The 27,070-nt window shown below is 42.4% G+C and overlaps 1 protein-coding gene across 3 annotated transcripts in view; it reads left to right on the plus strand.

The window, feature by feature from the left end:
- Positions 1-27,070, plus strand: part of jmjd1cb (jumonji domain containing 1Cb) — a 121,421-nt gene that overhangs the window by 89,102 nt on the left and 5,249 nt on the right. For 2 of the 3 annotated variants that reach the window (XM_041962108.1, XM_041962111.1), the window contains 23 exons: positions 959-1,064; positions 1,539-1,663; positions 2,085-2,228; positions 3,610-3,651; positions 8,207-8,477; positions 8,665-9,228; positions 9,316-9,670; positions 10,031-11,003; positions 11,233-11,421; positions 13,588-13,760; positions 17,218-17,380; positions 17,868-20,358; positions 21,544-21,745; positions 23,052-23,266; positions 23,353-23,505; positions 24,174-24,263; positions 24,468-24,592; positions 24,728-24,962; positions 25,152-25,372; positions 25,651-26,007; positions 26,133-26,301; positions 26,460-26,550; positions 26,759-26,889. In XM_041962108.1, the coding sequence (XP_041818042.1) occupies positions 959-1,064; positions 1,539-1,663; positions 2,085-2,228; positions 3,610-3,651; positions 8,207-8,477; positions 8,665-9,228; positions 9,316-9,670; positions 10,031-11,003; positions 11,233-11,421; positions 13,588-13,760; positions 17,218-17,380; positions 17,868-20,358; positions 21,544-21,745; positions 23,052-23,266; positions 23,353-23,505; positions 24,174-24,263; positions 24,468-24,592; positions 24,728-24,962; positions 25,152-25,372; positions 25,651-26,007; positions 26,133-26,301; positions 26,460-26,550; positions 26,759-26,889 (7,585 nt within the window). The remainder of the gene's footprint in view (positions 1-958; positions 1,065-1,538; positions 1,664-2,084; positions 2,229-3,609; positions 3,652-8,206; positions 8,478-8,664; positions 9,229-9,315; positions 9,671-10,030; positions 11,004-11,232; positions 11,422-13,587; positions 13,761-17,217; positions 17,381-17,867; positions 20,359-21,543; positions 21,746-23,051; positions 23,267-23,352; positions 23,506-24,173; positions 24,264-24,467; positions 24,593-24,727; positions 24,963-25,151; positions 25,373-25,650; positions 26,008-26,132; positions 26,302-26,459; positions 26,551-26,758; positions 26,890-27,070) is intronic. The other variant, XM_041962110.1, reaches the window with a different exon arrangement.

Below are 27,070 nucleotides of genomic sequence, written 5' to 3' on the forward strand. Positions count from 1 at the left end.
TCCCCAAAATAACCTCAGTTGAACTGTGTGTGCACACACATACACCCACACCAACATAGCCACACACACATAACAAAGGCTGAGTATGCAACAAGTATGGTGACTGTGGTTTGGTTTCCACTTCCTCGCTCTGTCTTGTGTCAGTGTAGTGTATATTGTTGCTTTGCGTGTGTTTGGGTGATAAGGATGTTGTGTGTTCCTTTTTTCTTCTCCTTTCTTGATTTCTCCAGTATTTCACCCTCTCTTATCTCTCTTACCTCTCTTACCCTGTGTGATCTAGTGTGTGCATCTTAGTGTGTGTTTTGTGTTTTTTGTTTTATAGAGAATTCCAGTTATGTTGTGTGTATCTGCACTTCTGTTTCTTTCTGTCTTTGTGCTGTTTTATATATTTTCGTGTGCATGTGTGTCTATGTAAATATATGTATGCTTTGCACTGCCTCATGAAGCTGATTGAGAGAATGCGAGAGTGTGCAAAGCTGTCATCAGAAGGTTAGGCTACTTTGAAGAATCTAAAATATAAAACATATTCTGGTTTGTTTAACCCTTTTTTGTTTACTACATAATTCCCTATGTGTTCATTCATGGTTTTGATGTCTTCAGTATGAATCCACAATGTTGAAAGTAATAAAAACAAAGAAGAGCCTTCAGTGATCAACAGATCAGACTATCATTGCACTGCTGCTTAAACCTGTGCAGTCCAGTGTAAGCCACAAAGAAAGCACAATTTGCATGCAGTTACAACAGAAACAAAAGAATATAGCACACTGTGTGTTGATGGAGAGCAGCAGGGGACAGAACAGAGGTTTAACCAGTTGACCCTCAGCAGGGCGTGACATGGCTGCTACTGGTTAGTAGCAATCTACAATGTACAACTTTGTTGTTAGTCACTTGAAAGAGGAGAATTTCAGTGTGATAGATGCTGATTCTGTGTGTGTCTGCACACATTTGTATCTTTCAGGATGAGGTGGACAGTCAGAACCCAGTGTTAAGAGACAACCATCAGCTCCACGAAGAAGTGAAGGGCTGGCTCAAAGACCAGAAGGTGCAGGAAATTTTTATGCAAGGTAAGCTTTTTACTATGCTCTCTATATTGTACCATTGTTACAACCCTGTTTCCAGAGTGAGACGCTGTGTAAAACATAAATAATAACAGAATGCAGTAATTTGCAAACAAACCGTGTTTACTGACTTTGGTTTTACGAAATGTTCCCAAGCCCAAACTTCATATTTCCTGCTCGCTCTGTGTTCACATTTCTGCACATTGGGCCTACATTTTGGTGAAAGCTGCAAAGTTGTAGCACATGCGACTGATGTTTAAAGCTGTAGCACCACCAATAGAACCATGAGCTCATGATGCCAGTTGAGGAAGTTTGGCATTGGACTGGACCTATGTTATTTTGCTGAATGTTTTGCTCATCATGTTCTGGTGACTGTGCACTCAGTCTCATTGCTGTAACTAGTCTATCTTACAATATGTGGAACCTGCAGTTAAGTTTTATACTTATACTATACTGCAAACTGTTTGTTGTTGCTTCCAGGTCCCTATTCATTGAATGGCTACCGCGTGCGTGTGTACAGACAAGACTCGGCCACCCAGTGGTTTACTGGCATCATCACGCATCACGACCTCTTCAGTCGAAACATGGTCGTTATGAATGACCAGGTACACCCACACACATGCACTATATATGTGTACAGTGTATATGTTTGCATAACATAAATTAATGTACTGTATAAATGGGAATGACAAGAGGTTAGAGTAATTAGTGTCTGTGTGGTACCTGAAGGAGAGTTATGCTGATATGCTTTTATACTCAAACTGAAAACAAGGCAGTGTTCATTTTAACACCTGATAGTTTTTTGACATTGACATGACATTCCAATAACAATATGTTATGTTCAATTACATCTGAACATTATTGTTCAGATGTAACTTTTGTTGTAGAGGGAATGTTAATAAATTAGTTTTTGTTAAATTACAACAGTGAAAGTGAAACACAGCAGCTTTAAAACCAGGAGGTCATTAGGTCTAATAGACCCGGTTCACATGTGGACAGCATAAAGTGAATCTGCTGTGTGTTCAGGTGCTAGAGCCTCAGAACGTAGATCCATCTATGATCCAGATGACCTTTCTGGATGACGTGGTCCACTCCCTGCTGAAAGGAGAAAATATTGGCATTACTTCCAGACGAAGGTCACGATCCAGCCAGAACAACAACAGTGCCCACGTGAGTACATGCAGACACAGAGAACATGCACAACAGCACATGAGCACAACTGTTAAGAGCTTTCTAACGGCTGACAGTGGTGTTGAAGAGGATGAACACGTTTAAAAATGTACATATTTAACTGTAGCTTTATGTACAGTCAACACAAGGAGCTTTGATAATAAAATACATTTGTGGGTAGAAGTAAGTAAAAGAATGAAATCGCTGCCCTTGAGCACAAATTGAGCCTCAGATGAAACAGAATTCCATTTGCCATCAACAATTCCGGCAGGTGATGTCATTTTGTCACCACAGCACCATCCAGCCTCTGTGGAAAAAAAAAAAAACTGCCTACATATACACCAGAATTAAAAAGTGTGAACACAATGGAGGCAGGAAATGAAATAGTAGACATTTCAAAGCGTCATTTCAGCCAGATGAGATGAATGCATTATTAACAGTGTAAATTATGAATGGGTGAATCAAGGTAAATGATGACTTTGCCAAAAAAAAAATCCAGTAGCCAACACCTTTCTCCATCCAAGTGCAAAGACTAATTGCCTCGGTGATGGCCCCCTCACATGACCGAAGAAAAAGAAAACAATGGCAACATAAACACATTAACAGCTGAAGTGAAATAGTCCACATTTCACATGTTTCACATGTTATTCCAGATTCCAAATAAATAACATATTTAGGCCTGCAATCTAATCATTTTCATTATTGATACATCTGCAGATTATTTTCTCTATTCATTGATTGGTCTGTAAAATGTAAATTGTTGTGTTTCGGTTGATGTACACTACTGCTTATTTTGATTTGCCAGCCATTCATTTGACCTCGGTATCGTCTGCATTGCATCTGTTTATCTGTTTGTTTCAGAGACATTGGTCAACACAGCCGCCTAAACAATCCTCAAATCTTTTATTATGCCAAGTTTCAAACCAGGAAAATCCCACTGTATCACAGGTCTTTTTTGTTTTTTAAATCGGCAGTAAACTGTGGTCACCTGAATTCTTTCTCATAGCTGTTTTGACCCATGTCTGCTGTCTCATTTTTCTGCCTCCTCTCTGTTTCTTAATGGAGATAGCTTGAAAACAAAAGAACTTCTTGTGTTTTTGTGAAGCTTTACACTTTAACTCAGCACACAGACATAAAGTACGCTGTCGTGCTGGTTACCTGTCAGCTCCTTTCATGTGATCTCAGTGTCAAATACTGTTAATCGTTAATAAATGCAGGAGGCACGTATGGAAGAGCTCATTGGTGAACCAGTCGCAATCAGCCAGTCATTTCTGGTCCCGCAGTCCTTAACAAAATCTCTCCTTGTCCCACATTTTCTTTATATTCATTTCATTTTGTTATTTTTCTCTTGATTTTTTTTCTTGGTGTTGACACATTAAAGATGGCGGGAGGGAGACCCGGCGGGACCACTGGCAACACTCAGGTACACCCAACATCCCCCCACCCTACCACCACCACAACCCTCAAACCCCCCAGCCTCACACTTTCCACAATAAACTACAAAAGAAGGAAACACAAATTCAATGTCAGTGTAGAGTCACAACCGATAGACATGATATGTGCTTGACTGATTTTCTGATTTTCCTTACAGTTTCCGATAAGCAACCCCAAATCTGAACTTTTCCTCCCAGCCCACTGTTGAGTTTGTGAAACGTAGCTGCAAACTGTGTTGATTCAAAACATGACTACTGAGCTGCAAGGAGGTTTGGGAGTTATGCACTGTTACAAAATTTGGAGAGTGCATTTTTGAACTTACATCCTGGCAAGAAACTGTTCTGGATTTGTGCTTCCCTGAACTATATATCAGCTCTGGAGGAAGTTGTCAGCCTGAGGTGCAGATTGGTCCTGTCTTCACAGTTTGACTGGTTGTTGGAAGGAAATCTCCACACAGAAGTAATTAAGTCATAAATCCAGAGTTATGAAAGGAAACTAAGATAAAGAGAGCTGATGCTCCTGCGATATGGAATCAGTATTTTTTTTCCATTCCTGTTTTGCTGCTGTGGTATGTTTTGGTTATCAGAGTAGTGCTCTGTTGAACATGGGTGGACTGTGTTCATTTTTCACTGTCACCTAACAGAGAATATAATTGTTGACCTGTAATCTAATGACAAATGCAGAATCTTTCCTCGGTACAGTAATTGAATGAATGAAAGGCATACATTTAAAACAAAAAGACTTCAATTGATTTTGTTGCGGTAATCTGTTAAACTGTGAGGTTCTATAACAAGTCAATGGTAAAGCAGTATAATACTCCAAGCACTTGTTATGTCTTCAGTATATTTATAACCATTATCTTTTTCTCTGACCTCTTTATCTCCTATGTCTAACGAAAAGTATTTTCACTTTGACATAAACTGTTTCTCTCAACATTGATTTCCCAAGTGCATGTACTGATTAGTGGAGATGAGTCTTCCTTGAGCGTTTCTTACAAACTTTTTGAAGCCAGTTCAAAATATTTTCAATATTTTGGGAAACTGGAGATGAAATGTCAAAGTGAAATATATATTTAAAAGAGTAACTTCGCCCAGGCCAAAAATCCTGCCTGCGCTGCCATCTAGTGGTTGTTGCCTCTGCCACACACTGTGCGACTCTGTGCAAAAGGCTACATCACAGTGGTCAGTAAGTACTCCAACCACAGCAGACCACTCTGAGCTGTGATGATGGGTGTTGACAGCCCATAGAGGTCAGTGCACCAGTGCTTTTGTGTAGTGTGGAGTTGCTCTTTAACTCACAGCGGTGAAAGTCCAATTTGTTATTCTGAGAAACAGTGACATCTCTGCTGTGTTTCTTAAAGTTGCAGTTTATTTTTGTGTGTCGGGGCCAAACACCCCATAGCCTTATCTATTAGCTTCAATAGCCCAGTGAAAGATCAGGCTCAGTGTGAAAGGTTGAGATTACAATGAGAGAGGGTACAGCTCTGCCTGTAACAAATTACTAGGATTAGACTGGGTTGATGAGGAAGAAATCCCATTGTACCAGGCTCTCTGGGCTTTTTGGAACTGGCAAGGATATTTAACTGTCCTGTCCAGGGGCTCACAAAACACTATTTACCCCGCTGTTGTTTCCACCTGGACATTAGCCAAAGTCACAGTCCGTTTTCTCTTTAAAAAAGATGTGCAACCCTGACTCCAAAAATGTTGGGACGCTGTGTAAGACATAACTAAACAGATTAAGGTAATATGCTATTCCTTACATTCAAAACAGTACAAAGACAATATATTTAGGGTTTTACCACATCAATTTCTTTGATTGTTGTAAATAAATGCTAGTTTTGAATTTGCCAGCAACATGTTACAAACAAGTTGGGACAGGAGATCAAAAGACTGGGAAAGATGTGGAACGCTCCAGAAACACCTGTTTTGATCATTCCACAGGTAAACAGGTTGATTGGTAACAGGTGATAGCATCATGATTGGGTATGAAAGGAGCTTCCTGGACAGGCTCAGTGGTTCACAAGCAAGGATGGAGTGAGGTTCACCACTTTGTGAACACATGACTGTATAAAGGATGTTACTACATGGGTTTAGGAACAATTCAAACACAGTTTTTTTGCAAATGATTGCATTCTGTTTTCATTTACATTTACACAGCATCCCAACCTCTTTGGAATTGGGGTTGTTGGTGTGTCCAACCCACACATCAAACAGTGCCAATGGAGTATATTAGCATGAAAGTTGCTGTTTCTTGAAAATGCAGATTGCCCTTTAGCAAAGTTAGTATCCTCCTGTTGTGAAGAAATATATATATATATATATATATATATATACACACACACACACACACACACACACACATATATGATCAATGTGTCCTATGATTCATATTAGTTCTCGCAACTGCGTTCAGCGATGCATGAGCCGAGTGATCCACCGCTTAGACTTGTCACTTGTTATTCACTTTCACTTTTCATATATATATATATATATATATATATATCATAACCCTGGAAATATATATATATTATTTGTTTCACATACATTTCTGTTAAGTCAGACATCCTTGGTTGTAAAACATCTTGTCCTGTCTAGCTCCAACATAGCTCTGTGGTTGAGGGTGTGATTCCCAGTGGTGCCACCTCCACTAATAATGTAGACATTTCCGTTACTCTGAGACATTTTGTTTTTAAAATACAATTTAAAAATAGTCTATTCAGAATAAGATCTTTAAAAAAAAGAACCTGGTGGTCTAGATAAATATCCAGTATTGCAAAGCAACAGTTGAACTCTTGGACTATGTTCACATAGAGTATAACATGCCATAGGAACTCTTAGACTAAACTGATGAAATGTAACAGAAGTGTCTCAGTGCTCTCGCCTGCCATACGGTGCATTGTAGTGTTAGGACAGTCATGCATTTGCACATTGGATTGGCAGTGAAACAGAACTGGTTTGAGGTCAGCTGACTGACTTGGACAATCAATAACATTCCACTGTTTGGCCATTAAAAGAGTCCTGTGCAAGAGTCAAGACAATGAAAAATGTTGAAGTCCAACTACTTTGTGACTGTGCAATAGTTATCCAGTTTGTGTTTTCTTTGTTTGTGTCAGTCATATATGCATGTGATAGTGTAGTACCATGTTTAAATAGACAAACATTTATACTGTACAGCATTGTAGAATGGTCATAGAGAGTGAAGACGATTGCAGTACAGCCTTCCAAAGCACTTGTTGTATGGCTCAGATGGAGGTGCAGTTGCTGGAAGACTGATGTCCTATCTAGCTACACTGTAAATCATTGTGTACTATTGTATTACATTGCACTTAAATGTGCCTAATGTTTTATCCATTCCTATTTACATACCACAGGTGGATTGAATTGTAAAATATCACAATATACCCTCCAGTTCATTAGGAAAAACTAGCACAAGCTAATGCAGCCATGCTATAAATCCTCACTTCATTAAGTTTAAAATGTTTTCGTTCAGACTGTTTTTTAGAGGTGTTCATTCAACTTTGTCGTCATTTTTGTGTTATTGAGTTGTATTGTGTTATACTGACAAGTTTTATTCATTTTAGTCTCCTGTCATTAAGTTGAAGTGATTAAAGAATGTTAGAAACACCTCTCTGCAAATGATGTCACAGTTTCTAGCAGCACAAAATGAGCAATTTCTGCTCCTGATAGCTTGTTAATCATTACTGATGACTGAAGTAGCTGGTTTCATGTGAGCTGTTATCAAATATCAAAATTGACACCTGTACCAAATTGTTATCAAAAATGTTAAGTGTCTTTCTTTCAATAAATGTCACTAAGGTTCACACTAGTAATATATCAGAAGTTGCCACTATTTTGCTCAAATTTTGAGTCCTTAGGATCCAGAAGGTTTTGTTCTAAAGGATGAATTGACCCTCTTTAAAAATCAGCCTTTGGATAGAGTTTGACTGGAGTTATGTTCATACGAAACATGCAGCAGAATGTGGTGTTTGCAGCGATATTGGTCTCATTTCAAGATTAAGACACAGATGGGGCCTGAACTTCTGCTGATACGGATGAGAGGTGGACACTTAAGTAACCACTTGTTATGTTTATGGTTTAGTTTTTTTTTCATTACCTCAGCAGTGTGGGGTGACTGTGTTCCATGTCGGTAGATCTAGCTGTCGCCAATGCAGTTGGCTGAGGTTGCTGTGAGGATATGCTGCTATTTTTAGGCATATAAACAACTGAGGAGATTCACTATAGGCCCCATACACATATGACTCCCTTATTTTACTATTGTGTCAACAGTACCTGGTTCTTTAGAGCTAAGATGAGGCAGTGGTTGGTAGGTGGAAACTGAACCTGAACTATCCACTGTTATTTCTTTCATGTGCATTGTTTCTGCCCTTCAATGTGACACTCAACACTAGATGATGGCATCACTGCAGGACCTCAATGAAAACTTAAATTGACAACAGGTCATAGTTGGTGTACTTAATTAACTGAAAACTGAGTGTATATGTTCATAGTGTTTGAGCTAATGTATGACTTTGTTTATTCTTACAGAGTCATTACACGCGAGCCCAAGCCAACAGCCCCCGCCCCATCATGACCTCATCAGGCCCCAACCCAAAAGGTTCCCAGGGGACGATGGCCTCCCAGCAGCAGAGCCAATCACAGCAAAGCCAGCAACCAGCCAACCAGTCACACAACTCGCCTGGCGGAAGTGGGCGGGAGCAGAGAGAACAACGCAACTCTCGCTCTTCCAGGAGGAAAGGATCAGATAGCAGTGTTCCAGAGGAGGACAAAGACAGGAGAGAAGAGACAATAGGGAGAGGTGAGGAAAGTCACCATCAAACACTCAAAAGATTCTAAATATATACAGTAGATTTAAGACATCAGCAATCTCGAGTAATCACAGTTGAATGATATGAAAATAGAAACACCTTCCCAACCTTTGAAGGTAATCAAACCTGTGTATGAGTATCTAAAAATGACTTCTTTGTTTTTTTTAATTTGCCCAGAATCCAAGTCAAAGGCCAAGCAGGCAGTGAACAAACGCAGGAAGGGCGAGGAAGATGAGAAGAAGGCAGGTCTTAAGAGGCTGAAGACTGACATGACCTCTGATCTGTCAGAGAGCAGCGACTCAGAAAATCCACACAACAAGAGGACCGCCCACTCCTCTTGCTCCTCTTCCTCCTCCTCGTCTTCGTCATCCTCCTCCTCCTCCTCCTCCTCCTCTTCCTCCTCGTCCGAGCCCAACTCAGAGAACGAGCTCAAGACTCGTAACAGTGATGTGAAACCAAGTGGTGTTTCAAAAAAGGAGGAAGACGAGAAGCCGCTGATGCAGGGCACCAAAATTAATGATTCCTCGCCTCTTATTGGTCGCCTGTCCCCATGGGTGGAGCTTCAAGCAGCAGAAGACAGCAAGAAGGGTGTAGTTAAGGAAACGGGCAAAATGATAACAAAAGAGGAGGAGGAATTGGTTGCGGTAACACAGATAACCCAGTCTCCACGGCAACAGACGCCTCTGATGTCTGAGACCGTCCAGGGCAGCATTATAGAGAGCAGCAAGAACACTGTGAAAGGTACAGTCCACTGATGCATGGCAGCTGTCATATATAGGGAAATTATCAGTATGTTCAGTATCCTTATAGTATAATGTTTTTTTTTAGCGTCATCTCGATCCCAGACGCCGTCAATGTCCCACCTCCATGGCAGTAGTGTGATCGACATCACAGATGACGCTCAGGCGACAGTGCACCAGGAGAGTTCAGAAGCCGTGTCGGCGCTCCTCGCCTCCCAGAAGGCCGAGTCCACATCCCTCTCACCTTACCTCCCCCTCAACCCCTCTCCTGTCTCCTCGCCCCCTGTCCCACCATCTCCCTCTCCATCAGAAGGAGGACGCAGAACTGATATCGAACCTCCAATGCAGCAGCAGCAGCAGCAGCAGGGCATTATGGGAGGTGCTATGACAGCAGCCAGGAGCTTAGGGAACAAGATAGAGTTTGCTCCCTCGGAGGTCATCAGGTAAGAATAGAAGGCTTCAGAGTGTGTGTGTTAGTGTATTTCTTAAAGTCAGATTTCCTGTTTCAAGTCCCATAATAGAAATCTTAATAGCAAAAGCCTGGCCCTTATGAGCTTTGATCAATAAAATAGAAATTTGCTTGCTCTATATAGCGGCTACAAAATCAGTAGCAACCAGTGAAAATTTGTTTGTTTTAAAATTGAGATGATGATTGTGTCCATTTTTTATTTGTTTTATTTTTTAATTTTCCCCTGTCAAAAAAGGCAGTCATAGAGGTGACATGATATCATCTTTCCTCACCACTAAAAATATGTAGAATTTTGTCTGTTCTTAAGTAAAATCCTTTTTCTGTTTTTTGCCAGGCCTGTCACATCGATGGCTGAAAATGTGGTGCTGGTGGAGAAGGAGAAATCTGTCCTTCCTCATCATCTTCTTCATCATCATCAACAACAGCAGCATCAGCAGCACACACAACAGCAGCAACACTACACATCTATCCACCCCAGCATTAAGAGCCCATCTCTGTCTGAGGAGACAAGAAAACACCCACAACAACAACCGCTCCCCCACAAGATGAACACAGTCCTCCCCCCTGACTTAGCCAAATCCAAAATGAGCCCCAACCCAGCTCAGCTTGACTCCCTTAAACAGAAACTCCAGCACCCCAACAACTCTCAACACCATCCCTACCCCAACACAAACCCAGCTGAGCTTCTCAAGCCTAAGCCCCACCCAGGCCTACTGGACATCTCCAAACCTAAACCCAACACCTCCCCAGAGGTGTCTAAACATAAAATACCCAGGTACTCTGATACCTCCCCTCCTCCGACAGGCCGTTTGTCCACTAAAGTAGAAATAGCAGAACCTCCGCGGTCTGGTTTCAAGCCAGTGCCAGCGCGGTCGGAGTCGGCTGGAGTCAGTTCGAGCAGCAGCAGTACCAAGAGTCCTCTGATCATCGATAAGAATGAGACCTTCACTGTTTACAGGGACCCAGCACTGGTCCGCTCAGACGCAGAGAACTCTGCCTCTGCCACCGTCTCCTCCAACCATGTGGCAGCCTATCTCCATCCCCATCTGCACACCCTCCACTCCCCCTCCCCCCACTCCCCCTGTCTAACCTCTGCCTCCCACCCCCACGCTGCCTCTCACCTCCTCGCCCCTCCCCACACCTCTGCCCTACCTCACCCGCACCTTTTACCCCCCGGGGTGCTCCCGGCCATGCCTCCACCTGCAGCATCTCTTCTTGGAGGCCACCCTCGGCTCGACTCCCCTGCTGGGTTGGGCCACCTTGCCCTGCCTCACCCTGCAGCTACACACCAGCAGCAGTTCCTGCAGGTCTGACTCCAGATACATACACACCATTTAAAGCAGCACAAAGCAAAAACTGTTGGCATTGTAAAATCCAGCTGGTGGTTGAAGTGTGGGGGGCAAATGGGGATGGGAGGAGCATAATGTTGCATCCTCTCCCAGTTTATCCAATGAGGTTTTGACCGTTTGAAGCTGAATATGATTTATGCCATTCTCTTAAAACAAAGATCGACTAAAAATATGTCTTTGTTTTCAGGGTCAGGGCCCCCCTCCACCCTCTCTACTAGCCCAGGCTCACAGTGGGGCAGCAGGGCTGGGCTTATACCCCATCCTCTGGCAGTACCCCAATGGAACGCCAGCCTCCTACCCCCCAGGGCTCAACCTGCCTCCTACAACTAAGTGGGTCCACCCTGAAAATCCTGTCACCGAGGCCTCTCTCAGAAGGGTAGGTGTTAACATGTTGGCCTATATTCGTGTGTCTTTGGAGGAATTGTGTATGCACATGTGATTGTGTCTCGTTGTGTGACAATTAGCTGCCTGTTTGTCTTGGAAAAAGACAAACAGTGAAGGATGGATGGACAAAGGAGATGACAAGATAAGATCAACTTTATTAATCCACAACTGGGGAAATTTGGTGTTACATGCAGCATCAATAAAAAAACACATGTTTGGATTGGATTGCTTCATGGATTGAAGCAAAAATTGCAGAAAATTGAGAAGTAAATGAGGAAAAGTACCCTGAGAGCAAATCAGGTGTAGCTGGGCTTATAAACAAATAGTCCACCTTTTAAACTGAACTGATATCTAATGAAAGCTCTATGTGATTACTTTTCGTAATAGAAAATGTATTTTTAGTGTTTGAGTGTTGAGTTGACCCTTTCAGGATGTAACAAAGCATTTAGCTTAGTTTAAACAACTCTGTTCTTAGTGTGGTTTACTGGAGACACCATTTTTTTTCCAGTTCGACCTGAATTAGGATGTCTGCAGATACTAATATTGATAACAGAGCTTCTTTTTCTGAATTATTATTATTATTATTATTATTATTATTATTATTATTATTATTATTATTAGTAGTAGTAGTAGTAGTAGTAGTAGTAGTAGTAGTAGTGATATTATTATTATTAGATTAGGTTTTTTTGGAACCTTGTTTTTGATGTTGTGGTTTGCTTTTCTGAGATTACAGAGCCTGACAGCTTTGTGGTTGTCTTTGAGGCTCTGTTTTATGTAAGGAGTGATCCAGGATTTGCAGTTAGGATGTTTTTTTTTTTGTTGTTTTGACTGGTACGGTGGTATTTATGCAGAAATTGATATAGTCCGTAATGGTAATGACCCCGTTATTCAAGTCCTTGTCGAAAATGTCCTAGTTAGTGCATGACAGGGACGCTTTGGAGTTGGAGTTGTTTGATGGCATCCTCCGACCGTTGTAGGGTGCTGTAGGATTGTGGCTTGTGACACGCAAGTCCCTGGTTCAATAGGTCAGCACTCCCTCTAACAGAACTAACCTCACCCTAGATCACACATGTGCTCTGCTAGACCACTGCCTGACAACCACAGACTTCCAGTACAACTAGGGCTTCTACAGACAGAAGCATGGCTGTGCCATGGGGTCTCTGGCCTCTGCAATAGTGGCCATTCTCGATAGGGAAGAGGTAGAGAGCAGAGCCCTGACCTCCTTTGCAGGAACTGCCCCCAGCCATTGGTTTAGGTACGTGGATGACACGTGGGTCAAAATTAGAACACAGGAAGTGGTGATTTCGCAGATCACATCAACACAGTGGACAACAACATCAAGCTTACTCGGGAGGATGTTAAAGGAAGCCTCAGCCTCCCTGACCTGGATGAATGAGAATCTTCACAGACATACCTTGGCTTATATTAGTAGGAGGGGCCCACATTTCCTGTAATGCACTTGGCGTGCTGGATTTCATAGTTTAAATTTGCTGTTTTATGCTCCAAAATGCAAATGTAACTGTTTGTAAGTATTTGTAATGTGTCTGTTCAGATCATGGTTTCTTAGAGCTTCTACACTGTGTGCTTTGTCAGCATTTAGCAACACAAAGAACAGCTGTCTTTTTTAGCTGTGAGTCACTTGATCACACTCGATGGTGACATTACACTGGATAACACTTTATTGAGTTGGTACACTGATGTTGAATTAACAACTGAAGCTGTGGATCTCAGTGTACTTACACACAGTTCCAAGAACAGTGTTCATGAAGACACAGGCATACAGCTAAACAAGGACAACAAAGATAAATGAACATACACATATAAGCCAAAAAACTAATAATATATACGTTTATACAGATTTATAAATATATAAAAGACAAAAAACATATTTTTATTGATTTGATTTTTATATGAATGTCTGGCTTCAAGATGTGATCTGAAAATGTACTGTTTTCCGTTTAAGTTGGGGGTTGTTCTATTGCTCAGTGTCTAAGGAGGACATCGAGGATTTGTCCTTATATGACATCATCACTATGGTTCTCTGCATGTCATCTCAAAGATGGTGAAAGACATACTTTAGTTTAACCAAGTGTCGAATTTGCATTTTTTTGTACTATAACATATATGATCATCTTTTCTGTCTGTGTTGTGTGTGCAGAACACAGCCAGTCCATGGCTGCACCAGGCTGCTGGTAGTGCTGGTGACAGTCTGGGTTTGCTGAGCCATGTTCCCGTTCGGCCAGCCAGTGCCGACGCCCACCGCCCCCCTGTCAAAATCAACACACACGCAAGCCCTCCGCTTTCAAAGGCCAGCGTGGACATTCATAAAGAGTGAGTAGAAAGATCAGTGACACGAAATGTTTTCTTAGATGCTGGATCTACCGTCACAGCCTCACACAAACCAAAGATGAATAATGGGCCAATTCCTTTAAATGTGTGTTTTGCTTCAGAGTTTGATGGGAAATGCATCATTAGGATCAAGATTAGAGCTTCATTAAAGATCCCCTCCAGATAACACTGTGCTTTGACTAATAATGTGTTTCTGAAAGTTTTTTCCACATAAAAACATCTCCTCCCTCATTATAAAATCAATGATTATGCAAATACTAAAAGTTTAACTACCTCACAGGAGATGTCTCTTACTTTACTGAAAGGCCTTTCTCAATGTCAATGCACCAGAGGCTTCATTTTTCAACATCAGCTTGTGTACGTTAAATATTGGACCAGTATTGGCTTCCAAACTTTTTGTGATGTTACAAATCATGCCTGTAGTTAGTTGATGTTGTGCCCAGTTGCATGCTAGTCCGTAAAGCTCTCCAGTGTGATCTCAGAAGAATCCTGGAGTCAGTGGGGACACAAGGCCATTCACTTGACAGATGGGTAAAAGAAGTGAGTCGATTAGAATCAAATTTAAGGTCACAATTTGATATTTGATTTCAACTTTTTTTTTCAGCACTGACGTTTATGTCATTGTTAGACTATTAATTCTTAAATTTAAAAGATCAACGGATCATTGGTTTTATGCCCTGACAACCATCTTTTACAGTTTCAGTTCCTTCTTTAAAAGACTTTATTCAGACCTAATTTCTATAGCACTTTTCATACATAGCAATGTAAGACAAGGTGCTTTACACAGTTCCATACAAATTCCAACCCCAACACACGCGTTCCACACACACCACCAGGATCCACTCTCAACCATTAAATGACAATGTTAGAAATACTTAATCAATAAGAACAGGAAATGAGGAAATGCTATCATAGCTTTTCATGAATCTGCAATTAGGAAAAACCAGAGGCAGGATAAAAATGAAAAATGTAGAGTAGCCAAATAAAATGAAATAAAAGATAATACAATATAATATATAAATAATAAAATAAAGTGAGTATGAATAGTGAGAGTAAAACCAGAAGTGCAAGGTGGGGTATTAAAAATAAAGATAAAATAATAAAGAGAATAAAATAATAAAACAACTAAAGAGAGATGAGATGAAGTAAAACCAGATATAAAAATAGGCTGTGAAGAATGAAACAGTATAGAAAAGAAACATGGAAAAAATATTTAAAATATATATATATATAATAATGAATAATGATAATAAATGAAGCAGTAAAACAGGCTAATACAAATGAATAAAGGAAAAAAATATATAAGGTTCAATGACAAGCCAGATAAAAAAAGTTGGTCTTAAGTTTGCTTATAAAAATAGCAACACTCTCAGCTGCCCTCTGGTGTTCAGGACCGCTGTTCAAGAGAGGAGGACCAGAGCAACAAAAGGATGCCTCAACATGGGTGTTTGTTTGGACTTTTGGTACAATTAAAAGGCTGCTCCCAGAAGACCTGAGGCCTCTAGTATGTTCATAGGATAAAAGAAAATCTGACAAATATGTAGCACTAAGACCATTAAGAGCTTTATAAACCAATAAAAGGATCTTAAAATCAATTCTGATGCAAAGACGTAGCCAGTGCAGAGACTTTAAAATTAGTGCGATTGCAAGCTTTCTTTTCATTCTGGTCTTTTTCAGCACTTGTGCAGTTGAGTTTTGAATTAATTGTAATTTAGCTATATTCTTTTTAGGAAGACCAGAAAACATGGCATTACACTAATCAGTTCTACAGTTAATAACAGCATCCATTAGTGTCACTGTGTTGGCTTGAGAGAGAAACCGTTGCACTCTGGCAATGGTTTCCAAATGATAAAATGCAGTCTTAGTGACATTTCCAATATGAGGTTCAAAACTGAAATCAAAGATGACTCACAAGTTTTCTACCTGTTGACAGGATTTAGTGCCAGTGTGTGCAGTTTCTCATCGTGTTTGTCTCTCGGCAATCATCAGCATAGCCATGGAAGTTGTTGCTGTGCCTCCTGATGATGTTTCCAAGTGGCAGTAAAGCTTAAAAAGAGCAGGACCTAAAATTGAACCTTGAGGAACCCCATAGTTCATTTTATAGCTTTTCAATGAACATTCATTCTCAGTGTTTCTAAAAAATTCTGTATCGCTAAGCTTTAAACCAATTAAAATACGACCAGCGCTGCCAATCAAACTGTGAAGTCACCAAAAACCAGCAATGCAGAAACACAACTCGATTCATTTTTCAACTGGTGTACATAAAGCAACTAAAGTAAAATTGTTGTGTATGTGAATGCGTGCATGTGAAAGACTCGTCCCACAGTGTTCAGTCCACTCAGTAAAGAGCCTGTTTTGTTTTCCCCACAACTTTAAAACAGTTCAGTCGAGTCCAAGAAAGACAACTCAAAAGTCTGCTCCAGGTTTAACTGCGGCTCCCCACAAAACCAAATCAAATCAGGAAATCAAGACTGAAATAGCAGCATTTGTATTCGTAGTTCAGCAACAGTGATTATTTACAATTCATGGACTGTATACACCAGGCACTCACTGTACTGTTGATCAGTCAGTCAGTAGTCAGTCAGGTTTCCAGCATCGGTTAAGGGAAACACAAACACAAATCCAACTGGGTATTCCTCCTCCTGACTCAGACTCCAGAGACGAGGCTTCTGCTCTACCATGAGTAAGCAGCTGGTCAACTATGCTGTGTCGTCTTTGAAGTTTTGTAATATATTTATTTTCTTTGGACGTGCAAGTAGGTGGACATGGAGAGGAAAAAAAATACCACATTTCCAATGCATTTCTGATTTTTGATGAAAATTACAAATACCTTAAAATACATGTATTTGTGGATTTCTGTTACATTTATTTATTTTTACAAATACACATTTGTAAGCCTAATTTTGTAGTATGTGAATTTGCTTTATACTAACATAAAACGGTCAGTAACTATTTTGTGTGCATTGAAAAAAATCTTTCTCATTAGCCAAGTTATATCACGTTCACTCACGTCTGCTGAACAGGCAGTAATACCATGATACCCTGCAGATGGTCTACACCTGTCTGTTACCTAAGTGTGGTCTGACTTTCCTGAATCCACAATAATCACTCACATACTTCTGTTTTTCAGGGATTCCTTGTTCACTTATTTGCTGAGTAATATATGCCTTTTAGATTATTGCAAAATGCTGCCTCATTGAAGTTTTCATCCATCTGGTCATGGAATTTCTGCAATTCTTTTCATAGTTAGAATTGGCTTTTATGGGATTTTGAAAAATGAATTTTCATCTTATTTCAAACATTAATGGAATAAAATGTTTTTTAGCATAACAGGAAAGACATACAAGGACAGCATGTACAAACTGGCTGCCGTTAGTTAAAGTATATGGTGAAACCATGTGAAATGTCATGACTTATTGTTTGATTTGTCTGTGTGCAGAGATGTGGATAAGAAAGGCTTTGTGGACCCAATAAGGACGTTGTCGTTGGCCCAGCTGAAGCAGGAGCAGACAGACAGGAGTCGAACCCCTACAGGGAAAGACATCCATTTGCACCGCCTCTACCTAGACCCTCACAGCAAGGCTCGTCTGGCAAATACACAGGTAAGCTACTCCACTATTATGTATTTATTTATTTTTTTAAAAAGGACAAGAGCAGCCACACCTACATGAGCAAAATCAGTCAAAAGTCATGGTAGGGCTTTAATATTGTGGTTAAAAATGGCTCATGTATTGACAAAGGATCTGTCTTTATATTTTTGAGAAACGTTAATAAGCCTTTTCTGTCATATCTTGTCTAGTAGACAGTGATCTCTCACAACTGAACTGTTGATGCAGTTCAGTTCAGCTCAGTTTTATTTTCACTGCTCCAAATCGCATCAAATGTTGTCTCAGGACACTTTCCATATAGAGCAGGTCAGGATACCAAATAGGATTGGCACCACTAAATTGTTTAAATCCAGTGCTAAATGTCAGGCCCATTTATTGGTCTATATGGAAGTCAGATTACCTCTAAAGTGACCTCTAGATTACCTCAAGTGCTTTAATCTCGCTGAAAATGAGAAAACGAGACCCTGCATTGTCTTTACAGGATGCAGTTCAGGCAGCAGATCGAGCCAATAAATATAAAGAGGAGAATCGGCAAATCCTGAAAGAGAGCATCGAGGTTGCTCCCTTCACGGCTAAGATCCAGCGCTCTAGTGACCCAGGGATGGACAGGGACAGAGAAAGATGCAGAGATCCAGCCTTTCCTGTCCGGATACCAGCTCTTGCCTCCCCAAGCCCCAAAGCCAGCCATGCTCATCCCCACGTCATCCAGTCAGAAAAGAGCAACTACTTTACCACGCTGTCCAACAGTGTGGTGAATGAGCCTCCACGACTTTACCCCTCCAAGGAGCTCAGCTCTTACTATGACAAAGTGTCCGCCGGAGCTCCAGGAGTTGTGACCAGTGTTGGGGCTGCTGTGCCAAGCCAGGGAGCTCTATCCCTGGGCAGCTACAGCTCCAAAGCCTCCCTCTCCAAGCCCCCTCCCCTCATTAAGCACCAGCCAGAGGGAGGAGAGGGTTTAGCAGGCAAAATCACTGAGCAGCTCAGCCAGCAGGTGACACTTGTCCAACAGCAACATCAGCACCACATAGACAGGATAGAACGCCGCAGCCCAGCCATTTCTCCTTCCTCCTCCTCTACATCTTCCTCCTTCTCTGCAGCTCCCAATCACCATCATCACCACCACCAACAGCAACAGCAACACCAGCTCAGGGCAATGCCATCTCTCCACCGTGCGCCTGTCTTCCATCCACCCACACAGCATGCGTTGGAACGTAAAGAGGCTGCAGAACGGGAGAAGGAAAGAGAACGAGAGAGGGAGAGGGAGAGGGAGAGAGCCGGTTATGGTGGACGCTTGTCTCCACCAACCCTCACACCCATCCAGCCAGTTAGCTTAGCAGCAGCTGGTAACAAAACATTGGCAGAGCAGCAGAAGCCCCCCACGCTGCTGCCGGAACTCAGGGACGTCAAAGGTCATGGAAACACTGCCGTTGTCACCTCTGTGGCCTCAGCCATCAGTGGGGAGATTATGACTTCATCTACAGATGGGTGGAGAGGTGGAGAGATGATTCAGGAAAGAGGTGGCTCCTTCTCTGGAGAGAAAGGAGTGTCAAGGAGTAAGCCCCAAGCCGCAATGGCATCAGTCATTGTGCGTCCATCGACATCTATCAAGTACGATAATCCCATTGGTGCTAGCAAATCTGGTGCTATAATCAATAAGGAGTTCCCCCAGAGGAGGTTCTATACAGCCAAGCTTCATGGGGAATGTCCTAGACTAGGGGAGAGTGTAACAGAAGCTGGCAGGGTTATTCAACCTAATTCCAACTTGGATGACATGTGTATCCAATATAAAAAGACTTCTATGCGTGGCATGCAGGGAACTTTGGGAGCCAGTACCATAAACTCTGTGTGCAGGACATCAGCTTTTGGCATACAGATTAAAAGTGGGGCATCCATCCCTGAGCTGGGCTGCTCAGTCTCAGCACGGGTAGAGATTTCAGCGCATAAAACTAGTACTGGTGGCTGGGTGCTGAGCCACTCTGGACCAGGAGAGCACCAGGAGGGGTTAGGCTCACGCACCACATCTCCAGGTGGGTCTCTGCCTCCCCCTAGTCCAGTAGGGACACCCCAGCCCAGTCCAAGCCTGACACCCACACCTAGCTCCGTTTCTAGCTCCAGTCAGTCTTACTCCCCCTCCTATGTCCCCCTCAAGAAGCACATAGCTGCCATGGCTGCAGCCCAATCCAGAGGAAGCTTCTACACTGCTCCCACATCCATCACAACTGGAAACTCCTCCACGGCTGTTGATTCAATTGACAAAGCTCCCATTCACCACTCCCCTCCGCCACCCTCCTCCAGCCAAGCCTCATCATCCTCGGTCGATTGCAGTAGCAGCACCTTGGCAAGTGGGGGAACGGCACCAGGCAAGTCCAGTCCCCTGCCTAACGGCCATACCTCTGGGTCGGCCTCGACAAGCAGCGGACAGCCCAGTAACTACCACAAGCTGAAGAAAGCCTGGTTAACCCGACACTCAGAGGAGGACAGGAACACAATTGCTAGTACAAGCTCCACCAGTACTAAACCAGAGAAACTGCCCAGCACCAGCACCAGCACAAGTAACGCCACAGCCATGTCAGAAATGATCAAACCCTGTACCGTCAATCTCAGCGCCTCCACCTCCAGTGAGGTGGAAATGAGCAAAGACAGCGGAAGCAAAGCGGAGAGAGAGAGGCAGCCAGAGGAGAAGGTGGGAGGAGCACCAGGAGGAGGGGACGAAAGGAAAGCAGCTACTTCATCAAGGCGCGGGAACAAACGGCCATGCGAGTCCGGCTCAGAGAGCGGGGGAGATGATTCTGACACCAGTGAGAGCAAAATGGAGGGCCGCGCCAAGCGTCAGCCTAAACCAACCTATAAAAAGAAACAGAACGACATGGCCAAGAGAAAAGGAGACAACGAAAAGGAGGAAGATGACGTGAAGCCCAATGGCATCTTCAGATCAGCCCGAGAGAAGACTAAACTCAAACTGGCCAGCAGCAGTAAGTCTTTTTGTAGACATTTGCTTTGGTTCTGACAATATTTTCTAAATAGTTAACCTGGCAGCAAGCCTGGCAGCAAGATCGAAGTGGCAGTTAAAGGATAAGGCGGGCAATATTCTATGCTTTTGTTATTTTTAACAAATCTCATTGAAAGACTCCAACAGTGTGTTTGTCGTTCTCTTCCCTACCTTGTCTGTGGCCCCAAGTCTATTGGTTCTTTCTGAAGACAGGAACCTTTTAGAACGGCTCACAAATACATAGTTTAATTTTTTTTTTTAGCAAAAGTTACTGAAACAGGAGGAAATAGTGCATTAGTTAAGGTCTATTTTCATTTGGTAAGTATTTCTGACAGCAGTAAATTGTGATTGAGTGGATTGAGGGATTGAGTTAAAATAGTCAGGCAACAAGTTCTGCATCCTTCATATCGCCCTGACAGCCTCCATTTCAGGGAATGAGTTCATATTTATTGCTTTTGGAACAAAGTAAATAAACAGATTATTTACTGGGACTTCCTTGTTAAAGGCCACCAAATTGGCTACCGCCACCTGCCACCTGCCACATGCGCAGTTCAGTTTCATCAAATTGCAACAGAGCAGCAAAACCCCTGAGGGAGTAGGATGAAAGTCAGACAGTTGGAGTTGAATGTTTAGCTATATCATGCAGGTTTCAGAAACCAAGGGCTTTAAAAATCCTTTATACCTGAATATTTTTTGAATGTTACACCAATTTATCAACTATTTACTACACCTACACAACATGCAATGACGTGTTCGTGTTGACCCCTATAAGCTGGCTTACTTTTAACTATTCTTAGAAGGAAGATTTCTGTCATTAAAGGTTCTTGGGTTTTAAAGAAATCAAAAAATGTGAAAATGAAGTAATTAGATTGCTTATGTATACTTCTTCTTTCTCCATCCTGTTGGCTGTTACAGTGGTGAGAAGAAAAAAACGTTCCCGAATGATCATGTCAGGTGTAAGAGTTACAAAAAAATGTTACATGAACAGTTAAATGCAAAACCTACCATTTGAAGCCACAAATATTCCATTTACCTCATATGATGTGTTTTCATGTCCATGTTGTGATTTTTTTAATGTCTTTGACATCAAGGTTATGTACAAACCTTTGTTAATCTCATAATAAAATGTAGCCATTGTTAATGACACAAAACTGGTCACTCTTCTCAGATGGGATCCCCCGATCTGTGCTGAAGGACTGGAGGAAGGTGAAGAAGCTGAAGCAGACAGGGGAGTCTTTCCTGCAGGACGATTCGTGTTCAGAAATAGGACCCAACCTGCAGAAGTGTCGGGAGTGCAGGGTGATCCGCAGCAAGAAGGGCGAAGAGCCTGCACATTCCCCTGTCTTCTGCCGCTTCTACTATTTCAGACGGTAAAACTCTCATGATTTTATGTTTATTTCCTTTTTCTTATGTTTTCCTGGTATTTTCCTTAATTCTGATGGTTTCATGTGGTTTCCTTTACTGTAACTTTTGGACATTACTACAATTAGAGCTGCACCCATACATCCTATGAATCATGTGGGATCCATAGTAATTGCAATAAGCCCACAATTCCTTCTCTTCCTTTTTGTCCTTCACTACAGTCTTCAGTAAAGAGAGCAAGTGTTGGAGCTTTTGTTTAAGAGCCTGCATGTTGAAACAGAATAACTCAGACGGAGGGAGCGCAGGAGAGAGGAAGGACGGTCTGCTTTCTTCAAACATCTGCCCTAGCTACAACACATATAGTACATTATTAATCATATGGCTTGTGCAGTGTGTACTGCCTCTGTCTGTGTTTCTCCCTCTCAGACATGCACATTTGCTGTGAATGCACATTGAACACACACAAACACACACACACACACTGGAGTTGGATAAGCAGCAGCTGCAGTCTGGGGTCGAACAGGGTAAATCTGCCAAAGAGGATTTTCTGCTCTATAATCTTTTCCTCACTGCAGAACTGCTTCTGCTGCAGTCTCTCTCCGTCTCCTTCTCCGCTTCTCTGCATCTTTACTTCTAATTCTTGCTGTCTCTCACCCTATCTCACCTCCTTCCTGTCTGACCCAGTAGACTGAGATTTCATAAACAACCTGTGCTGACTGGGTTCTGTAAGGACATCATAGACAATGGTGGTTTTACAGAGAGATGGCTCATGTAGAAAACCATCCAGTTATATTATATTTTAGAGAGAGAGAGAGTTGTATTCATATAGTTGTGTTTGCAGCTGCATCTCCACTGCATCCTGTCAGTGTGCAGCAGGGGGTTTGCAAGATTCTGCAAGATTTTGAAATGAAAAGGGAAACCTCTTAATATGTGTCTTGTTGTCTCTGCCTTCACATCTCCCCACCAAATATATGGTCACAAACAGTACTACTGTGCATTTCTCTGGTATTATACTTAATGTCCAGGAATTGTCAGATTTGGCATAATAATCTGTATCAGGCATCTTCAGAGTGGTTATGTGAGCAGACAACTCAGCAACTTTGACAACTTTGTAAGTTTCCCTTTCTAAAAGCACAATAAGTTACTCTGCCTTTCTTATTTATATGACTTTTTATAAGGTGTGTGGCACTCTTAGCTTTTCAAATTCAGCAGCCCTGTGAGGGCTTCCCTAGAAAGATGCTTATCATTATGTTTCTGCTTTTGTTACCTTTGCTGCCCATGTGGTGTGCTAGTAACTGACTTCCTCCCATCCAGGCTTTCCTACAGTAAAAATGGAGTCATCCGAATGGATGGCTTCTCCTCTCCAGACCAGTTTGATGATGAAGCCCTGGCCTTGTGGGTTCCTGGGGTGCTGGAGGAGAGCCAACTGGACCAAACCACAGCCAAGTACATCCTCAGCTTCATAGGAGACAAGTTCTGTCAGATGGTTGTGACTGAGAATACTGCAGCTACCTGGGTCAAGAAGGATGGTAAGGTGTCGTAAAAAAAGATTGACATTTTGATTAAATAAGCCTGTCTCCATTTTTACATTGAAGTCATTTTTTATGTCTTTCAGCCAAGCTGGCGTGGAAGCGAGCGGTGAGGGGGGTGCGGGAAATGTGTGACGCCTGTGAGGCAACACTCTTCAACATCCACTGGGTCTGTCAGAAATGCGGCTTCGTTGTCTGCTTGGACTGCTACAAGGCCAAGGAGAGAAGGAGCTCCAAAGGTCAGCTGTGTGTATGCTTTGACAGTTAGGAGCCAAATGAGAGACTGGAGAAGCAGGTTATACAGGAACTGTGGCGTGCACTCATATCACAGATGGAGTACAGTTTCCTGCATAATCTTTCTCCAAGTATCCTAGTCTCTTGTGTGCATGTAAGCATACTGCATATGCATGCAAACTTTCTCTGCTAGTTAGTTGAATCAGCATTTAGTGAAAGTCCGGCAACCACTGTACCACTAAGTAAAAGGATGCATCAGTGTGGAAGTTAACAGTGTTGTTATGAATCATTTGTACTGACTGTAACAAACTATGACAGTGTCTGTGTGGTGTGTGTGTGGCCATGTATTACTCATGTTGTGGGAACATAAATCTGTTTAAACAGTCACATTGTGGGAGCTTGCCTTTACCTGTCATGACAAAATGCAAGTCCCCATAATGTAAATCATTCATTAGGGTGAAGGGTTAGGGTAAGGTTGGGTTTAGGCAAGTAGTATTTTGGTGAGGTAAAGTCTCCAGGAAATGAATGTAAGTCTATGTGTCCCAAAAGTGATGGAAATCTAACATGCGCGTGCATGTATGTCTATGTGTGCATGCGTGTCTTTGTGTGTGTGCGTGTGTGTGTTGTGGATATTATTCCAGCCACTGACTTGTGTCTATCTTTCTGTGATCAGATAAAGAACTGTATGGCTGGCTGAAGTGTGTGAAAGGCCAGCCCCACGATCACAAACACCTCATGCCAACACAGATCATACCTGGCACAGGTACAGCACACACACTACTGTGTACTCTTTGTCTTCCTGTTTACACCATGTATGCATTCCATGCCTCTCTTTATCTCTTACTGCAGTTGTTTTGTCTTGTCATTTCTTGAACAAACCATTTTAATAAAGGTCTAGGGTTTTTTTCCCCCCTGAAACGCTTTTCCTGAAATATTTAAATTCTGCTGCATCACTTTGATGTTTCAGTGCTGACAGAGTTGGTGTCTTCCATGCACTCTCTGAGAGAAAAACACAGCATCAAATCCCACTGTCCCTGCACCCACAAACAGAACCTCCTCACCAAACTACCGGCCACGAACGGAGTCTCACAGGTACGATTCCAGTTTTCCCATATGAAAACGTTTGGGCTTGGTTTCTGCTCAGAGTAGCGTTTCACCCTGTCTGTCTGACTTTCTTTTGCAAAGAAGCCATTCTGTTAACCTTTAACCCTCATGTTTCTTTGACAGGTTCTGCAGAATGTCCTGAACCACAGTAACAAACTGTCCCTGGTGAAAGCTGAGCGGGGCTCTCAGCAGAACTCTGACCAAGGAGGAACCAAGGCAGAGACTAATGGAGGAGGTGGTGGAGGAAGCAGTCCAGGCAGTGATGCAGGAAGTGCTCCTGTCACCCCACCAGAGTCCCAGTCACCTCTGCACTTCCTGGCTGACCTGGCAGAGCAGAAATCCAGGGAGGAAAAGAAAGGTGATGGGAAGGGAGGGAGAGAAATTTGGATTGGGCTGTTTGTTAAAAAAAAGAATCAGTACAGTTGTGATTATTCAATCAGTACTTCTTTAATGATTTCTTCCAAATGATCCTGTTCCATTTTGTGTATTTCACTTCCATAAAGTATGTTGGTGATTAGTAACCTTTTCCCCCTACCTTCTCTAACAGAAAACAAGGAGTCAGTGCTGCTTGGTAAATCAGTGAAGGAGGACAAAGAGGGGGACAGCCTGGAGGTCCTGCAACAGTGCAAAACCACCTCACTGGTGGCAAACAGTACAGAGCAGGGATCCACACTCAGAGATCTGCTCACCACCACAGCAGGGAAGCTGAAGCTGGGCTCTACTGATGCAGGAATTGCATTTGCACCAGTCTACTCCACTGCTTCACAGGTACACAGATTGACACGTTTATGGTGTAATCAAGGATTAAACATTGTTAGTTTGGAAATGAGTTGACTCAGTTTACTGCCTATGGAAAGCATACCCCACCCTGAGTATGATGTAAATCATAGATGTGTAATGTGTAAGTATAGAATATTATCACCTCTTGTACCAGCCAGTCTTGTCAATGCCTACTGCCGAGCTGAGCTTCAGTTTCTCAAATTGAGAAGGAAATTAGGTTAGAAATATTGAAATCTTATTTTTCCTTTTCTCTTCTCTTTCTAAAGACTGGAAAAGGTGGGCGGACCATGCCCAATATCCTTGATGACATCATTGCTTCAGTAGTTGAGAATAAAATCCCTGCCAGCCGCCAAAACATCGCCACCAAACTGTCAATCAAGCAAGAGTCTGGCACCCCTGGTGGCAACAACAACAACAACAACCCTGCCCCTGCTGTTACTGAGGATGCCAAACCAGACAGGAAGAAGTCAGCGCCTGTTACTGCAGAAGTGCCAGAGGAATCCACCAATCAGTATCCTGATATTTCCCACTGCTGGTTAAACAACAAGCGGTTACTGTGGTTGAAAGATCACCGCAACCAGAACAACTGGAAGCTGTTCAGAGAGTCCTGGAAACAAGGACAGGTACACATCAGTCTCACAAACAGTAGCAACAGTAGGAGTCATTGTAGCAGTACTGTGCTAATGGTGCTTGGTAAAGTCATTAGTGATAACAACGGCCATGTGAATGGTTTTGTTTTTGTTTCCAGCCTGTGTTAGTGTCAGGGATCCATAAACGGCTCAATGCCAGTCTGTGGAAAGCTGACTCCTTCAACCAGGAGTTTGCAGACCATCAGGGAGACCTCCTCAACTGTAAAGACCAAGTGGTGTCCAACTCTGGGATCAAGGAGTTCTGGGATGGATTTGAGGACATCACCAGTGAGTTTATCTGCACTTGGTTCACTGTTGTTGTTTGATTGATTAGATAGCTGCTGACAGACATCACTGATGTGAGATAAGGTCGACCTGAACCACTGAGAAAATAGTAATGGAAACTGGATTTATTCCGTCTAACTAAACTCTTCTTACCTGTTCAGAGCGGCCCAAGTCTAAGGATGGAGAACCCATGGTCTACAGACTGAAGGACTGGCCTTCTGGAGAGGAGTTCATGGCCCTCATGCCATCAAGGTACACATGCGCACACATAACCTCTCTTTTTCACTCCATTACCCTTCTGCTGTTTAATCTCAAACTTAAAAGCCCAAAATATAAAAGCAAACTTCTAATTTGCTAAAAATTCTGATGATAATTCACATACATTTCATGAGCACAGGTCTTAAGATTTTTAACAAGGCTAAAGTGATTGTGAGCCCATGTCAACTTGGTGTTTTTGCAGATATGATGACTTGATGAAGAACCTGCCCCTGCCAGAGTACTCAGATCCAGAGGGCAACCTCAACCTGGCCTCCCACCTGCCATCTTTCTTTGTCAGGCCAGATCTGGGGCCAAGACTATGCTGTGCCTACGGTAGGAGGGGAATTTACAGCATCAATGACTGAACTTCACCTTGCAATTCATTTCACTTTAATTCCATGTTCATGCATGCTAATGAAAAATGAGTGAGGAGATTTGTAATATTTTAGCTTCTTTAGAGATTAATGAGTAGTTTACCAAATTGTTAAACATCTACCCATGACAAACATCTGAA

Source organism: Chelmon rostratus, chromosome 21 (assembly GCF_017976325.1).
Source record: "Chelmon rostratus isolate fCheRos1 chromosome 21, fCheRos1.pri, whole genome shotgun sequence".
Taxonomy (NCBI): domain Eukaryota; kingdom Metazoa; phylum Chordata; class Actinopteri; order Chaetodontiformes; family Chaetodontidae; genus Chelmon; species Chelmon rostratus.